This window comes from Oryza sativa, chromosome 6 (genome assembly GCF_034140825.1).
Source record: "Oryza sativa Japonica Group chromosome 6, ASM3414082v1".
NCBI classification, from domain to species: domain Eukaryota; kingdom Viridiplantae; phylum Streptophyta; class Magnoliopsida; order Poales; family Poaceae; genus Oryza; species Oryza sativa.
In genome coordinates, this window is record NC_089040.1 from 11,872,593 (window position 1) to 11,890,021 (window position 17,429).

The 17,429-nt window shown below is 45.8% G+C and overlaps 2 protein-coding genes across 3 annotated transcripts; one reads left to right on the top strand and one right to left on the bottom strand.

The window, feature by feature from the left end:
- Positions 1 to 3,464: 3,464 nt before the first annotated feature.
- On the top strand, positions 3,465 to 6,627 carry LOC4340848 (pentatricopeptide repeat-containing protein At4g38150). Of its 2 annotated transcripts, XR_010742225.1 has the most exons (5): positions 3,465 to 3,550; positions 3,634 to 3,791; positions 4,465 to 5,305; positions 5,903 to 6,099; positions 6,200 to 6,627. XR_010742225.1 is itself a non-coding variant. In XM_066311917.1 (3 exons), exons 1-3 carry the CDS (start codon positions 3,547 to 3,549, stop codon positions 5,299 to 5,301), a joined length of 999 nt encoding a protein of 332 aa, XP_066168014.1. In that variant the 5' UTR covers positions 3,465 to 3,546; the 3' UTR covers positions 5,302 to 5,811. The 2 variants fall into 2 exon arrangements, 1 of the variants encoding a protein (XP_066168014.1); XM_066311917.1 differs by lacking the exons at positions 5,903 to 6,099; positions 6,200 to 6,627 and having other exon boundaries at positions 4,465 to 5,811.
- Positions 6,628 to 7,354: 727 nt separating this feature from the next.
- On the bottom strand, positions 7,355 to 11,743 carry LOC4340849 (65-kDa microtubule-associated protein 1). The gene is made up of 10 exons (XM_015785420.2): positions 11,480 to 11,743; positions 10,745 to 10,805; positions 10,433 to 10,636; positions 9,944 to 10,201; positions 9,634 to 9,849; positions 9,247 to 9,402; positions 8,844 to 9,155; positions 8,631 to 8,718; positions 8,287 to 8,435; positions 7,355 to 7,950 (listed from the first exon to the last, which is right to left on the bottom strand). The coding sequence occupies exons 2-10, from the start codon at positions 10,787 to 10,789 to the stop codon at positions 7,648 to 7,650; spliced, it is 1,731 nt and encodes a 576-aa protein (XP_015640906.1). The 5' UTR covers positions 10,790 to 10,805; positions 11,480 to 11,743; the 3' UTR covers positions 7,355 to 7,647.
- Between the last annotated feature and the right edge of the window lie 5,686 nt (positions 11,744 to 17,429).

Below are 17,429 nucleotides of genomic sequence, written 5' to 3' on the forward strand. Positions count from 1 at the left end.
ATTTGTCATGGTTACAAATATGGTATACCTCTTATCCTACGACTCAGAATATACAAGTATGACATATCATCGTTCATACGATATATTTCCGTATGTGATAAGGAAGTCTACAAGATATTATGGGAAATATTCTCACGGGCTGGTGATTAACAGAGTCCTACTCGAAGAGGGTTGGGTTTATCCTATATCGTGCAGGGCTCATTGTCTCCGAGTTCTAGTTGGAGACTAAGGCAACTCACGGTATAAAAGGCACACCCCCTGAGGGGTTTAGATCATCAATCATAACGCCAACACACCCACCATAGTTTACGAAGCCGGAGGACGTGAAGCCAAATTCGCCGGCAGATCTCGTCGAACGGTCTCGACAAGGATCTCACCGGGTTCATCTGTTCTCTTTGTACTCTGTGGTCTTCCATATCAATCTCATATAAACTGGATTAGAGTTATTACCTCATGAGGGGCCTGAACCAGTATAATTTTTGTCTTTGTCTGTTTGGATGTCGTATCGTGTAGATCCTCGTACCAATGTACCCCAATACCCTATTTATCCAGTCTACGGGTATCCCCCGTTGACAGTGGCGCACCAGGTAGAGACACTTGGTGCCCAAGGTTCTGCCAACATGACTTCAGGCCGCTCCGACAACTTCATCTATGTCAGCCCCAGCTTGGGAAATTGTTGATGCGAAAAACACACACTTGCCTAAGAGATCTGCTTAGCTCCAATGCAGGTCCAAGGAATTGCCTTCGGGTTCTGAGGCGTGCTAATTGGTGATCCTGCAACCAACAAAAAAAACAAAAGGGAAACAAAGTTAAATCCATAAACGACAGCCGATCGGCTGGATTGCCGATAATGTATCGTTCAATATTAAGCCGATGTAACATGCATTAGATCGGGAACGAAGGATAAACTGTAGAAACAGTTAGATCTACCTGATCGGCTGCAGATATCAATAATATATAATCGATACATCGAAATACGTTTAAACCAAGTGGTTGGGATAGATCGGACAGCATGCCGAGACAGTATAAATCACTTGGATCCAAAAATACTTCAAAGTAAAGATTATGTATATTCATAGCATAGACGATAAGGCAGATCTAACATGTATCGGCTAGTACTCCGATACCACTTTATGTTGAGATGTCAATATAGATGAAATATACTAAACAGGAATCAATCTAATATCAGGAAAATCTAACAAACTGATAGTAAGCTTAATATATTTCAAACAAGCGAGATCTCAATATAAAGGGCAGATCTAGCGTATCAAGTAAACATAAAGGAAACAAGATAACTAAACCAGGTAAGATCGGCTGAAACTCCGATGCTATCTCTATTGGCAATCATAAGACAAGCTAGATATTATGGTTCTAAATATTACTTAACAGATCAAACTCAACTGATGCAGCATTAAGCATAGAGGGAAACATAATATCTAAGCAAACCGATGATAGCCTTTTTGAGATGGTAAATATACTGTATAATCTAATTCATTCGTCAATGTTTAACCTTGTTGGCTGTTTTCGATGATAGAGGCTAGCCGATAAGGTTAAACAACGAGACCGATCTAGATTATACAGCATATATGATAGCTCAGCGATTCACATAAGCATGATTAGAGTGTCATGAAGATGTAAGCACTAATCCCGAGAACGCAAACCAATGCTGCCCAACTCAAAAACAAGAACTCGTCGAAACAATGAAAATAAAAAAAAGGTGGCGATGCCCCAAGAGTAATATCGAACTAATGTTACTTGTTTACAAGGTATCAGGTCATATTTATACCCATAATACATGATATGTCCTTGCCAGACAACGACTCTATCTCTATCACAACTCAAAATACAAACAAGTCCCTTAGGCGGACTCTTACCGAAAATATCTCTAAAAGAGCTATAAAAACATTCTAATTAATATATACAATTTCCCTCTTTGGACTCCTTCCATTCGTGGCAATGCTTGTGCGGCGCCTCAACTGATCCCAACAATGATTCTAGAACCATCTTCCCGGATCGGCTACGTCGGCTTCTCCCTGTCCAATTCAGTATTAGCCTATGCAGACAATAGCTGATGCTTCCCGTAGCCGATGCGGTTTCTGCTTCTATGGCCACAGACCTCAAAATCCGCTCCGTTTCTGATCTTAGACCGAATCTATGATTTACCAATTTTGGTCATTAACAGAGATTCAACCTCAGCTCCGCTGATGTGGACTCAAGTCAAATTTATCGTGTTTCCGGTTTACTCTGTGGTACCGATCTCGTCTAGCCCAATCTCTATTGAAACAAGAACGGCGTAGCTACGACTCCAAGAAACGACATACCGTCGATTGCTCCTTCCGTCTGAACAGAGAAGCAGACATCGGCTATGACGACATCTGGGGAACGACCTCAAGCGGCCAATCCCGGTCCTCTTATCGGGAACCAGGCGCCGACAAGGACGTTCTGCTAGAAATCAACCGCCTGGTGTGTCATTCATAAAACACCCAAACATTCTTTGTCGGACTGCCCGGTGGTACAACATGTGAAGGCTGAACTCAGGGTTTGCAAAGAACAAGGGATCCAACGTACTTCACCAACAAATATCACCTGGTGTTCGATTCATAAGTCGAAGATGCATAATCTCTCGAGTTGCAAAATATTTCTCAATGCAACCAAATCTCCACGCCCTCAAATCCAACAAGCACGAGCTCAATCTCGATGTGTTGCGGAGGAACGGAACGTAGAGACAACTCCAGATCATTTTGTGGGATTCATAGGTTTGGACCCTCACGAGCCCTCGGTCCTACACGGTCTGGAAGATCGAGAATCATCTTCGTTGAATACTCCGCGAGAAATTGAACGTGATTAACGGGGAGGGCACTAGTGAGGCAGTGCGGTCGTTATAGACCAATTTCGACCGTCAATATAACTATAACAAAGGAGAATTAGCTATGCTTATAATGCATATTTGTTTTAGAATAATATAGTTCCACCTGTACTTGGAGAATAAATTGTTGCAGGAATTGAACAAATAAAATAAAGAGAGATAAGAAAAACTCACACTCAAGCACGCTCAAGATTCCTCTCTACACTTTAGTTTAGTATATTTTTAGTGCTAAGTAGAGTAGAATAGAATAGTTCTCGGAGTCCTCGGAGTCCCACGGATTTTATTATTTTTCGGATAGAATCGTCACGTAAGCGCCACGTGGGATAAAGACCTAGTCAATGGAGTGCCACGTAGGCACCACGTCAGCTAAAACCGGGGACAATACTGCGGAGGGACCTTGCTTGCACTGTTTTGTAAGTTGGGTGATGAGTTATACCCGGTTTTGTGGTGTAGGGGCGAATTTTGAACTCGGTGACAAATTGAGGGACCTAAAGTGAACTTATTCCTTTATTTATCCCTGCTTCCTGGGCCATTATGGGCTGACTCTGACTGGGCTTGACATCCTGCTATAGTCAAGCTGAAAAGAGCAGAAGGCCTCATCCGACGGACACCCTAGGGCCTGGCTCTCCCGCTCCACCTCCCCGCGGCCGCCGCTCGCCGCTCTCCGCCGCCGCAGAGACATGGGTGAGCTCCTCCTCCGCCGCTTGTTCCTCGCCGTCCTCCCCTTCCCTTCCGCTCTGATGTTGTTTGCTGCGGGCGATGTGCAGGGGCTTACAGGTGCGTGTCGGAGCTATGGAGGAGGAAGCAGTCGGACGTGATGACGTTCGTGCAGCGCGTGCGGTGCTGGGATCACCGGCGGCAGCCGGCCATCGGGCGCCCCACCCGCCCCGACAAGGCCCGCCGCCTCGGCGACAAGGCCAAGCAGGTCGCTCACTCACCTTCCTCCTCTAGATCCCTCCCTGTGTGTTCAAGCGGTATCAATGGATGGATGGATTTGGCCTTGCTGGTAGCTGTCTCTAGTTTTTATGTTTTTTTTATATTTGCAGCGTCTTATATACCCATATATCTGTTCCTAATTTATTCAAGTAGAAGAATTGATCTGTTTTCTGGAAATTGAGGTTTAGTTTTTTGTGAGATCATATCGTCCTGTTTATGTGTTTGATCAACTTGAACCTAGTGCCGCCATTTGTAGTTATCCTGTTTAGTTTTTTATGAAGTAAATTTCACAAAACCACATATGTAGTTTTTTATGAAACTTGAGGACCATAATTCCTGGGGTTACGTGCCACGTGCCAAAATCCCTATGGTTTTGTGCAACTGGAACCATAATAGATGGGGTTTTATGAAATTTACTCTTTTTTATAGTGTGTTATTTTGTGTTGAATGGAATGGGATGCTGAATAGATAAGTGATTTCTGATAACTATTCGAGGGTACAATTAACTGTTATAAAATTGAAAGATGGATTTAAAGTGGTGTTTAAAAATTCATATACATAAAGTTTTTGCAAAAATGGCACCATTTATGGTTAAATTTATTATTTTTTATTAGAGCAATTGAGCCAGACCAAGTAACCCGTCTTTTCTTTTTCCCTTCCAGGTCCCCTGCCCCCACCGCTTCCTACCCATGGCCGCTGCCGCCGCCACCCGCCCCCTCCTCCGGCCCACCTGCTCTGTTGCTAGATTCAACACGCGCCGCCTCCTCTCCTCCACATCTTCACCTCCACCTACCAACCGCAGCTCCAACACCAACTCTCCTGTCGCCTTCGACTGGTCTGATGATGACGACAACCCCTCCCCACCTCCAATGGAAGCTAAGAGCCCCAATCTCCCGCTGCCATACGACCCCTTCAGCAAGAAGCCTGCAGTCATGGAGCCATCTGACCCCACGAACCTCCAGGAGGTCTTCCATCGGATGCGCACCGAGGGCCTCACCGACTATGCCATCAAGATGTTCGACGGATTGTCGAAGGACGGGCTCACCCACGAGGCACTGGAGCTCTTCGCGATCATCAAGGACAAGGGTGCCATGCCCGATGTGGTCGCGCACACTGCCGTCCTAGAGGCCTATGCCAATGCTGGCCCCGCCCATTGGCGTGACGTTGTGCGCACCTACGACCGTATGCTCGCGTCAGGGGTCACGCCTAACGCGTATACGCTCGCGGTTCTGGTTAAGGGGCTCGCAGCTAGCGACCGGTTCATGGAGGCTGGCAAGTACATAGTGGAAATGCTTGACCGCGGAATGCGACCAAATGCAGCGACATACCTGGCTGTGTTTGAGGCATACGTGAGGATGGAGAAGGTGGAAGAAGGCAGAGTTCTTCTGGAAACAATGAAGAGTAAGGGGTTCACTCCAAGTGAGGAAGCAGTGCGAAGCGGCACGGTGAAGCGAGGGCATGTGTTCAGGGGCATCATGAACATGCTCTTTGACAAGTGATGCGGTATGCATTGTTTCTTGATAGGAAATTGTTGGGCTGTGACTCTTCGTATAGAATGGATGGATATTCTTCTCGGGAAGTGTGTCACCATTCCATTTGGAGAAAATGATCAGATGCACCGTTTTCTTTTCTTGTGTCACTGTAGTATCTTAGGTTCTCTGTCTCTACTAGATTTTATTAGGTAGATAGCATTTTCAAGGGATACTTTTGTCAATGTAGGAACATCCCTTGTAACTGTAATTGGCTTAGGTAATATAGTTCTATAACATGTTTTTGGTGCACTATTTTGCTTGGAATTGGCATGGTACATTGGTTTGTCTGTATTTACTGTATTAGTTATGATGTGCTCCCTCCATTTTTTAATATGTGCCGTATATTGAAAACGGAGGGAGTGCCATTAGCAATCTGCTGCTCATGGTTGATAAATTGTATTGTATTGTATTATTTGCTATGATTCTAGCAAAATTTTGTATGGTTGCTCCCATTTTTTAGCCGACATGTTGTATGCATATGCTGCTGTCTGATTCACATTTGAATGTTTTGGCACTATATTGTTAATCTAGATATAGTGCTGAACTACTTTTTTTACCTTGCCTTCAGGGCTATGTGGTTTTACCGTGTCCGAGTCGGCGTGGTGGCAGGAAGAGGCCAGTGCACAAGGGTATCGTTTACAGCAAACCCAAGCACCAGGGTATCACCCAGCTCAAGTTCCAGAGGAACAAGAGGTCAGTTGCTGAGGAGCTGCTGGGCGCAAGCTGGGTGGACTCAGGGTGCTCACCTCCTACTGGGTGAACGAGGTATATAGCTTGATTTCATCTGGGATCTCGGGAAGACGACATCAAAATCATGTCTGCTTTTCTTTAATTCCTCGGTTTTTCCATTGTTGGCTTAACACAGGACTCCACCGAACTTTGAGATCATCCTTGTGGATGTTGCTCACAGCGCCATCCGCGACGACCCCAAGGATCAACTGGCTCTGCAAGCCTGTGCACAAGCACGGCGAGCTCCATGGTCTCACCTCTGCTGGCAACAAGTACCGTGGCCTGCGCGGCAAAGGCCACACTCACCACAAGGCTAGGCCTTCTTCCCCAAGGGCGACCTGGAAGCGCAACCAGACCGTCTCTCTTCGGCGCTACCGTTAAAAGCTTATATATGCTTTCTTGTTTTGTTATAGTGCAATCCGTTCATCTTTGGTGTTTGTGTTTCTGAACGACTGAACTATCTTCTAGACTAGAAGAACGGACTCATCTTTTCGTTTATGCTTATCAGTCAAAATTTGAATTTTCAACCTTAAATTTGAAGCCAATTTTGAGGTTCTCATCGAAGTTTATTTTTCAGCCTTTGCTTTTACATCGCTAAGAACATATATATATATATATAAAAGTTTTATTCACAAATTACTTTTTATTTGCAAATATACCGTTTGGCTTATTCCGCATATAAGCGGAGCTCGAAATGTTGCGAAAAACGATTCTCTATTTGTCTATTTGCCTGTGCTGGGACTAAGAATGAATTAGTCAGTTACCGAATGTTCTGTGAGCTGTTATAGTTTGGAGTATATTCTCGTCTGTCTCAAGCAATTGGTAGAACAGAAAGGCATTTTCAGTTTGTTATTCGTAGCTGCTGTTAACTATTCGTAGCAAGTGTTTTGAAGCCACTCATACTTAAAAGATCAGATCGCCCAACCCCATTTTATCTCTTGAGTCTTGACCTGCCACTGCCAATACAAGAGATACCCAGAAAGGAAATGGTGGACGATTATTTTGGGATAGGCCCCAATATGAAATTATTGGATGCTAATTTTTACGGACCTCGTGAAGATGCTCTAACCAGAGGGGCAGAGACAAAATCCCATGTTTTCTGAATTTTCTGCAATTCGACTGTCTTATACTCCCTCCGGTAAAAAAAAAAACATGTTTTCAAGACATTTTAAAATTTTGAAACATCAATATAACAAGTCATATGGTAGATTCAGCACGGTAGATTTAATGATTGAACCACAAGCAGAGTGGTAATTAAAATCAAAAGAAAATGCAGAGTCGGGCACAAGCAGGGCAGGGGAAAGGCATTCCAAGAACTTGTACATGTAGCAAACAGGTTAACGAATAGTAATACATACCAGCAAAGGCTATACTACAGAGTCTGATGAGAAGGGGAAATAGTACAGCTGAGGGAACTAATCAAAAGTTGAACTCCACTTACTCCACAGAAGCAAAAGATCCTGCCTGAAGGATGGACGTTATATAATTACTCCTCGCTACAAACACAATACATTATATAGCCACAAATCAATGGAAACATCAGAAACTGTCCTCTCTTTATCTAATATACCATAAGGTTAAAGATCATGGTGTGCTCGGAACCGGATCGGTGCCAGAAATGTGTGAGGATGCATCTTCCTTAGCAGCTGCTACATTCCCGGGGGAAGCTGTCTTGGCAGAGTCCCTCTTGCCATCCTTTCCTCCAGACCTTCCGTTCTGGTGACCGCTGACCGAAAGTCTCCTATTCGGAGGAGTGCCATTAGCACTGCCATTTGATTTTGCACCAGGTACCTTCTTTGCACTGACTGGTCTGTTAGGGCTCACACGTGAACCAAATGGCCCTTCATGGTCGGTGTTCAGTTGTTGCTCGATGTAGCGCTTTTGTTCCTGGGATGTGAACACAGGTGAGCAACATATAAAATGAAGTGTTAGCAAAACGGAAATTGCTGTGAAAAGCAATCGTGCTGTTAGTCTGTTACAATTTCTATTTATTCCCTCACAATACCAATCTATACAATGCATGGATTAGTCATATGCAATTTTCACCTAAATGCTGTCTGCAGAACATATTTTTTGGTGTTTTGTGACTTGAAAATACTGACATAATTCATCACCAAAAAGAGACATGACTCAACACGAGATTTAAAAGAATTCGATCAACGCTCAAGGGTGATACGTGTTCAAGAAAATGGATTCAACATTTAAAGAGGAAGTGGCACTCACCCTCATTCTTTTCTTATCTTCTTCCCTTTCCTGCCTTAGCATGACATATTCATCCAACATAGCTAGAAGAGGTACACCATCATACATAAAGGACAGACCACGGCTCTCCTCCCATGCCCTGGTCTTTGCCACCAGAGTTTCAACAAGTGCTAGAATAAAACCATTCATTACATTAGCCAAACACTAACAAAGCATATGATTAGCAGAATTCATAAATTTACTCAAAACAAAAATGAACGGTACAGTAAAATAATAAGCCCCATGGACATATATAGTGTTCCTAGGTATGAAAAAATTTGCAACTGACTAAGTGAGAGGTTTCCATTGCTGTCATCCAAACATACCTGGAATCTTGTTGACAAGAATCCGAGCCTTTTCAGCACGTTTGAGATTCAGGTGGGCACCTCGGCTTGAGTTATATCTGTTGTCATCCTGCAGAAGGATTTTCAATTCATGATAGGCTATTTAAAAACAGAATAATTTGGTAATATCACTTAAATCATGAAAGAATAAAAGATGTAATACTTTTGATTTGCTACAACAAAATATCATCTTACCCGGTTATAATCTTCAAGCCAGCTTTCTTCTTCACAAGCAGACATCCATCTTTCAACTTTGTCTAATATTTCTTTTCTACTCAATGCTTCTTCCTTTGCTTTTGATATCTGGCTTTCCATATCTGCAATCAATTCTGATGGTTCTATGTTCCCTGCCTCAATCAGCGCCAATATTTTTTCATGGGCAGCAGCTGTATCTATTACCATGTGAGCACCAGCATAGATGTCTTCCAACTCAGTTTGCTTCTTGAAAGCTATTTCCTTCATCTTGCTGTATTTTAGCTGGTCTAGCCTTTGAACCTCTACCTCAGCCTGAACAATTTGGAAACAGAAAGTCAAATGCAGTGGAAGGATTAGTGTCAGACAGTAATTGCACCAAAAAAGATTTACTGTTTAATCTCACTTGCTCAATGAGATCCAGGGCAAGAGCTCCAGGTGCAGTGACTTTGTCTACAGAGGCTGATCTGTTGCAGGTGACATGATCAAACATGCTCCTTTCTTGCATGGGGGCATCCATGAGATCCCAAAGATCGTAGAGTTGACCAGCAAGCTCTTGAAGCTGAGAACAAGAAGCAAGCCATTAGATGCTATTGTCCATGCAAAGAGTAGTCATATTTCAATAAGACAAGAACAATGATGAAACATATTACAAGAATCAAGAAAAAAAAACCCAGCAAATTTGTATAGATCAAAGGCCTGAAAGGCCCTGCTTCTATTGAAAGCATAAAAAAAGAAATACTGCAAATAGAGTATGATTCAATTTCAGTAAGGATTTAAAAATGTTCTTTACCTTGCTTAGTCTTGACTTTTTGTCTTCATTAAGTGTGGCTACAGTCTTGTCAAGTTTTGACAGTGTATCATTGCTAATGCTCTTGCAGTTGTCACCAATAGAGTCATCCAAACTGGGATGAACTTCAGTCACTGTGCTAAGAAAATCCATCCCTAAGACAGTACAGAGATTATGTATCATGCTCACATAATCAAGAACCTTCTCCAACCTATTGCTCTGCAAACCAATTCCCAAGGGAACCAAATCTTGTCAGCAATGGTCAGGCATCACAGCTAGCACCAAATGAAGAAATTATACAGGTTACATGTACCTTCTCTTTTTCGAGCTCCTGTAGTTGTGAACGAAATTCTTCAAGCCTCTCAAGTGTCAAATCATCCTCATTAACTTGTGGCGTTGCCACCTTCTCACCCACCTCCGTAGTGCCAGCAATCTCACCACATATTTGATCAATTTGTGACTGAACATTAACAAATTCCCGCACTCTTTCGTTTTTCTGCTTGTTCAACTTCTCGAGTGTTGGCGCTATAGCAGCAAGTTGTTGCTTGATTGTCCCAGACGTCTTCTCAGGCTGCATGCATCGAGCACTCTTGTTTTTACTTCAAGTTATAATAATGAAAACAAGAAACTAAACATTCAGAACGAGGTATTGCCTGACTTCTAAGCTACAACACCAAACTTAACGGAGAAGACATTATTTAGGACAAGTAAGTTGCAACTTGCACCACCAATTGTCCTCCGCTGAGCCACTCACGTTGCATCGAACAAATGACTATTCAATGTGATGATAATGCTCACTTACAGTTCTTGCTATGGCCTTCTCTCCTAGAGCAGATAAAAGTCTGGCCAGCTCAATCTTCGAGTCATCCAGCGCCTGGATAAGGAGATCCCTAGAGTCGGTGGCCTGGTCAACTTTCCTCTTGTAAACATCCAGGCACTCCTGATCTAACTGGTACAGGACCTTGTCGCGGTCCTCGTCGCTCTCACCAACTTCATCCCATATCAACTGCAGTTTTAAGAACAGAAGCACACCACTATCACAACACAAAGCAAGGCACAAATGCATAAACTAGACGCGGATCGCAAAAGCACAAGCAACAAATCAATCACGCACCTGCAGTTTCTGCAGCAAGGATCCACACGTAATGTCGCCAGCCATCTCAGAACAGATGAACCTGTCAGGAAGCAGAGAGTTAGTACATGATGGGTACATCCCAGATCAGCCTACTAACAAGAATTAGCACCAAATGCACTTCCAAATTCGATTGGCACCAACTCTACAGTTAGCCATTAAATCTGCCATGCATCGCATGCAAGACTTAATAGTAGTTAAATTAGCAGCTATACAAGTCATGGTAACACTAAGATCCGACCCCCCATCATTGCCAATAATGAAGACCTAGGCCTATACTTTATGAGGATCCTACAGCTAAGATTAAGCTTAAACCCATGAAGAAATCCCCAAACCCCACCAATCCCACACCAAAAAATGCTAAACCCGAATGCTTTTCACCAATTGACCATATTTGACCAAGCAATAATTCCATCCAAAACGTCACGATCTGAGCACACATGGAAGGAGCAAACCTCACAAACAAGCAGATCAACAGCAAACCCCCGAAGCAGAAGCGGATCCCCCACACAACCCACCCCCACTGCCGCCCAAAACTCCCCCCCAAACCCACACCCGCACCCCCACCCACGGCAAAAAAACCCCGCCCGCATTACGCCCAGCCACTCGAGATCTCGGCATCCATCCATCAATCCATCCAGCAGCCGCACCGCCGCCGCCCACGACGACGAGACGGCACAAGCGTCAAAGCACACCCCAAAAAAAAAAAAAACTCACCCAGATCGAAGGAGCGGAATGCGAGCGCGCAGCTCGAGGCAGAGTGATCCGCGGCGCCCCCGACACACCCAGCGACAGACGAGCACGAGCCCCCTCCTCCCCTAGTGCTCCGCCGCTCGCCGCCACGGCGCCGCCGGCAGGAGAGAGACGAGAGAGAGAGGGAGGAGTCTGGAGTGAGAGTGAGTCACTGTACTGGACTGGGAGGGCGACCGTCTCTCTCTCGTCTCGTCTCGGTGCTAGTAGTACTGGGCTGTTGCTGTTGCTGCCTCGACACGGGCAGGCAGGAGGCAATTATTAATGGGGGAGGGGCGGGGCGGGTGCGGAGCCGCGCGTGGCCCCGCCGCTGGATGCCACCGGTCGCCCCGATCCGACGGCCGTAAATCCATTTCCTTTTTTTTCACCGCGCGGGTCGGGTCGGGTGCCGTGTCGGTGAAAAATATGGGTACGGTATGTCACCCGTGTGGGCCCCATGCGGTAATTCATTCCGCGCTCGTAATAAATAAGGCATTTTCGCGTCTGGTGCCCTCGGGCCGTGTTGATTTAACTAAATTAACCGTAGTATTTTGCGGGGCTTTAGTTTCTAACCTGGGTTTGCGGGGGGGTTGACCGGTCAAAGTTGTCTCGGTGCGTTCTGGGTTTTCCTGTCCTGCGGCGGTTTAATGCGGGTTATTTGGTTTTTCTGTGAGTAAAGATTTTTCGTGCTGACACTGTTACCCATTGATGCGAGTTGCTGAGAGTGAGAGTTACTACTAGCAAAGCGGAGGGACCAGAACAGTACGTGAAATAAAAATTGCTGAAAACTGAAGAAAATTTGAGCTTCCTACAAATGTTCCGGTATATTTTGTACCTATGGCCACGGTACTGGTTAAAGTATACTCCCATCGTACTCGTAGAGAAAATCGTTTATGATAATGTGTAAGTCAGACCTTTGGAATATAAATCATGAATAACTCTCAAGTTGTTAAGTTTGAAAATGTAAAACCTATATGAATAGATTTATCTTGAAAAATACTTTCATAAAAGTATACATATATATCACTTTTCAATAAATATTTTAATAGAAACAAGAAGTCAAAGTTGTGTTTTGGAGACCGTGTCGTTGTCCAAAACAACTTCCTTAACGATTACGGAGGGAGTACTCCATACTACTATCAATTGAATGCTGCTCAATTGATGCATCATTGCTTATTTAATTTGTCCATGGAACAAGCTATTTTTGTTTAAGTTGCATGTGCCCAATATTTGTTATGTGTATATATCTCCTTTGAAATAAAGTAATATCATACTGCATTATCATGTCTACTTGGAAATGGAAATGATAGTGCCATATCCTAGTACATTAGCTAACTAAACTTCAGTTGTGCTGGCCAATTAATACTAACTTGATATATAGCTAAAAGTGAAGACTACAAGTCAAACGATCTCTTTTAAAGCGATAGCGAGAGCCTGCCTATGCAATGTCGAACGGTACTCATATTTTAATGTAAAGGTTGGAACAGAACGTACACTAAATTTTCATAAAGGAAGGTATTGAGTAAGGGCCCCTTTGAATCAAATGATTTATGTAGGAATTTTATAGGATTTAAATCCTATAGGAAATTTTTTCTATTTGGCCCTTTGATTTAAAGGATTGGAGCTTTCCAAATCCTATGAAATTCCTATGGAATGGCACGTTGCATGTGGATTTTGGAGGAAATTTAGCAAGAGCTCCAACCTCTTGGAAAATTTCCTTTGAGTTTATCTCTCTCATCCGATTCCTGCGTTTTTCCTGCGCTCCAATCAAACGACCATTCATGTGTTTTTCCTGTGTTTTGCAATCCACTGTTTTACACTTCAATTCCTGTCAAAATCCTGTGTTTTTCCTATTCCTCCGTTTTTTCTACCCTGCGATTCAAAGGGGCCCTAAAGAGGTAATCGCAAAATACAAAATCATGGTAGTATTTTTTGATGTACCGTGAAAATGCAAGAGCCAAGAGGGTAAACTGATATAGATGATCAGTCCTAAAAAGATATGCTAATGAAGAGTGTGCCCGGAAACAAAACAAGCATACCCTCTGGAGAACGAAAAGGAGACACCGAGCAAAGAGAAAAGATTTAAAGTGCTGTGAGAATCAGATGGGTAGACTTTCACTAGATCAGTGACAGTAGCATCACTTTACGTTTTTAGCCACCACTCCTGGATTCTTTAGTGACCTGCTTTGTAGGAGTATTTAGATTAGATCAATCAAAAGGCGATCACCGCCGGCCAACCAACCATTGTTAATACTAAAGCACCCTCCCAACGAGCCTGTAATCAGGTGATCACAAATAGCACTCCTGTACTAAACTACTCCCCCGTCTACTCGACGTTCGTACTCCCCTATTTCAGGTTATATCAAGTTTGTAAAAAAAAATAACAATTTTTTATCTAAGACAAATTTATTATAAAAATATATTTAATTATTGATTTGATGAAACTACTTTAATAGTATAAATAGTACTATATTTATCTATAGATTTAATTAAACTTAAAATAATTTAATTTTAATTAAAGTTAAAATATTTTATAACCTGCAACGAAACGAAGGGAGTATTTTTATCTTTTAACCCCCGTTTCACCTATTGTGTGTGTCCGTCCACTGCGAGTGGAGTTGCGCTTTTGTCCTTTTGCGCCGGGATGGATGCGGCACATGGCCCGGCCACGTGCCGCTGCAGATCTCCTCCGATCAATCATGCGCGCCTCACCATATGCTCGTGCCATGCAGCCGCGCCCGTGCCTCTCACGACTCACCACGGGACGCCGCGCGCCGAGCCGAGCAGCACCCGGCGTCCGCGTCCGCGTGTGCGTGTGGCCGGGGGCCGCACCGCACCACCCGGCGCGGCGTGATTGCCTCGTATAATGCCGCCGCGGCTGCGGCTGCTGCTGCTGCTGGTGGCTACTGTGACGGGAGCATTTGCCGTGCCGTGCCGTGCCGCGCCGCGCCCGTCGTCGTGTTGTAGTACTAGTACTACTACTCAACTGTTTGTTGTTGTACTAGGAGTAGAAGAGTCGTGAGTCGAGTCGAGTGGAGTCGAGCGTCCGGCGCGTGGGCGTGGGCTCCTCCGCTCCACGCGAGGACGTCTCCTGCAGTGGCTGCTGCGTGGGGGGACGGACGATGGGCTTTGCTTGCATCGTGGGTTTGGTTTCGACGGGGGCACGCACCATGGCTTTTCGGCTTTTTCTTCTCCTGCGGTGGCGGTGATTTGGAAGAAAAGTGGGGGATTTGGAAAGGAAGGTGAACTGTAAGATGTGACGACGAAAGCAGACGGACGGGGACGTCAAAGATTAATCTGCTACAGTTCGTACTGCTAGTAGTCATTTGTGGTACAGTTGTGAAACTATTCTGTCGCTCGGGTGACACGATCTCGGTTCTCATTCTCTCTCCCGCTGTCATGATGGGTAGTGGCAGAGCTCCGGACAAGCTTGATATATTTGTATAGACCAACAACATGAATTCTATATTATCAAAGTATAGTCTCATCGTGAATAATTTAAAGATTAAATTTCATAAAACTATAAATAATTTGATCAACCTATAAATAAATTTGATGAGCAATGCAATGCCAGCTTTGCAATTGATATGTAGTGCTTCATGCAATTTTGTTGAGAAATTATGGACTCTATTAGAAACACTTGGAAAAGCTTATGGCTTTCATAAACATTGTTCATCCTACCACTTAACATGTCGCTAAGGTTATACTAATAACTACTGAAAATTTTCTAAAACACATCTTTTATTTGGACTTAGGGACAAATTAATAAATTATCATGTTCCAACTATCTGTGGCATTTATATATCGATACATTGGAGAAAAGCATCAACGATGAAATCTTTTTGAACGACCCGCATGAAGACGTTGCGAAGTTCTATTGATAGAGACGGTGCGAAATTCTATTGATAGAGCAGGAAAAAGTTTTTTCCAACTAGGAAAAAAGGAAAAAGTATACCACCACCCACACACCAACAGCGCCAACACACAACTCGGGAGAAGACTAGCACCGGATCAGCCGCCGCTAAGCGTGACCGACCGCCGCTAGACCAACAAAGGAACACAGACGAGATCGCCCCCTAGGGGATGCCAAAACGACGTCTTCAAGAAGAGAAGCGATGGAAAAAAAAACACCTCCGCCGTCCGTCGGGCTCAAAGGAGCCGAGACTGGGCTTTCGCCCGGCAACTGCCCTTGAGGGGTGAGACAACACGACAATGCCCTCAAGAGGGGAAATGAATCATCGTTGTCGGTCTGGCCAATGCCGGGCTGGGTTTTCACCCGCCGCTCACCACCTGCGAATCCATGGCTGACGCACCGATGCTCCACCACCACTCCAACTCTGCCGACATGTGGGACCCCTGCACCGGCGTCTCCCGCCGGCCAGTCTTCGTGCGCCGAAGACCGTGCCACACCCACCGGCAGCTCCTCCTCACACAGAGGTCGCCTCCTCCACTGCCGGCCGCGCCTCTCACGCCAAGCCGGCCTTCTCCACCGGACGCGCCTCTCGCGCCAATCCGGCCACCATCCATCGGCCGCGCCTCTCATGCCAAGCTGGCCTCTATCTCCGCCGCCCGCGCCGAGCCGGCCTCCGCTGCCAACTGCTGCACCACTCTGCGCCAAGCCGCTCTCCGACCCCTCCTCCAAACGATGCCGCGCTGGCCAGATGCAGCCATCTGCCACGCCCTCAGTTCGCCGTCCAAGGCCGCCATGCCTCCGGTGACCGCGGTCACCGCCACCGCAGCCGCTGCTGCCAAACGCACCACCGTACCTCCTCCCACGGTGCCAAAGCAGCCGCTGCTGCCGTCGTCTAGCCGCTGACGCCACCGCTGCGACGAGCTCCAAGGCCTCTTCCTCCGCACCGTGAGCCACCGCCGTTGCCATCACGGGTGTTGCCACTGCTGCCTCAGGCCACAGCCGTGGCTGCCACTGGCACCGCCGCCGTCGTCCATCGCCAGTCACGCCGTCGGTCGCCGCCATCCGCGAGCCTCGCGCTGCCGCTGCCGCCGTTGCTCGGCCCGCTGCCGCTAGGCCCGGCGGTGCTGCAACCATCGCTCGCCCCCAGCGACGCGAGCTCCGTCGCCCGCGCACATCTCGCCGCCACGGCAGGCCGCCACCAGCAACCGTGCAAGCATCGTCATCGTCGCGTCATCGCCGCCGCCTCCGCTGGCAATGCGGCGCCGTCGCCGCTGCCTCGACGCGCCGGCGTCGCCACCCTTGTCGCGCCGCCGCACCGCGGCCTCCTCCGCCGCCAACACACCCACTCCGCCCGGGTCCAGCCAAGGGATGGTGTCACGCCCAGAAATTTAGCCCAAATTTCCAGACTATTTTGTGTATTAAATCCCTGTCCAGGACCAGCCAGGGTACACAAAACGACAAGTAATATACAGTTCCAAACGTAAATAAAGCGTAAAATACTTACAGAAGAGGCACTTAGTCCTCACACCGAAACAAAAGCAGCAGCAGCGGAAAAGGCGATCCTAGCGGGGCTTCAGCTCCACTCCACAGGCAAAACTCAACTGGGGTCTGAGCCTTGGTCTTCTAACTTCGTCTTCAGCTCAGAAGCACTACACTTCTGAAAAGGGGGAATAATAGCAAGGCTGAGTACAACCACCGTACTCAGCAAGCCACACCAACGATGCAGACGTGCAAGGGGAACACAAGGACGGTTTGTGGCTATTTGCATAAAGGCGGTTGTAAAACATTTTATTGAGCAAAACAGTAAAACTGTTGAGTAATTAAAGTAACATTAAATCTCCACTGATCAACGCTACACCACGTTGAACAGGCCCAACCAACCCACCTGGACTACAGTGCATTGGGTCGATTTATTAGGTGTGAGACTAATCACGGTGAATCTGGTCGATCGCCCATAACCGCGGGCACGGCTATTCGAATAGTTTTACTCTGGCCAGAGGTGCACAACTGTACCCACAAGACACA

Coding starts and splice junctions, on each gene's coding strand:
- LOC4340848 (XM_066311917.1), top strand. Junction 3,792..4,464: donor TCGGCGACAAGGCCAAGCAG/GTCGCTCACTCA, acceptor TTTCCCTTCCAG/GTCCCCTGCCCCCACCGCTT.
- LOC4340849 (XM_015785420.2), bottom strand. CDS start 10,789: ATGGCTGGCGACATTACGTGTGGATCCTTGCTGCAGAAACTGCAG. Junction 10,637..10,744: donor CCTTGCTGCAGAAACTGCAG/GTGCGTGATTGA, acceptor TTAAAACTGCAG/TTGATATGGGATGAAGTTGG. Junction 7,951..8,286: donor AAGATAAGAAAAGAATGAGG/GTGAGTGCCACT, acceptor TTCACATCCCAG/GAACAAAAGCGCTACATCGA.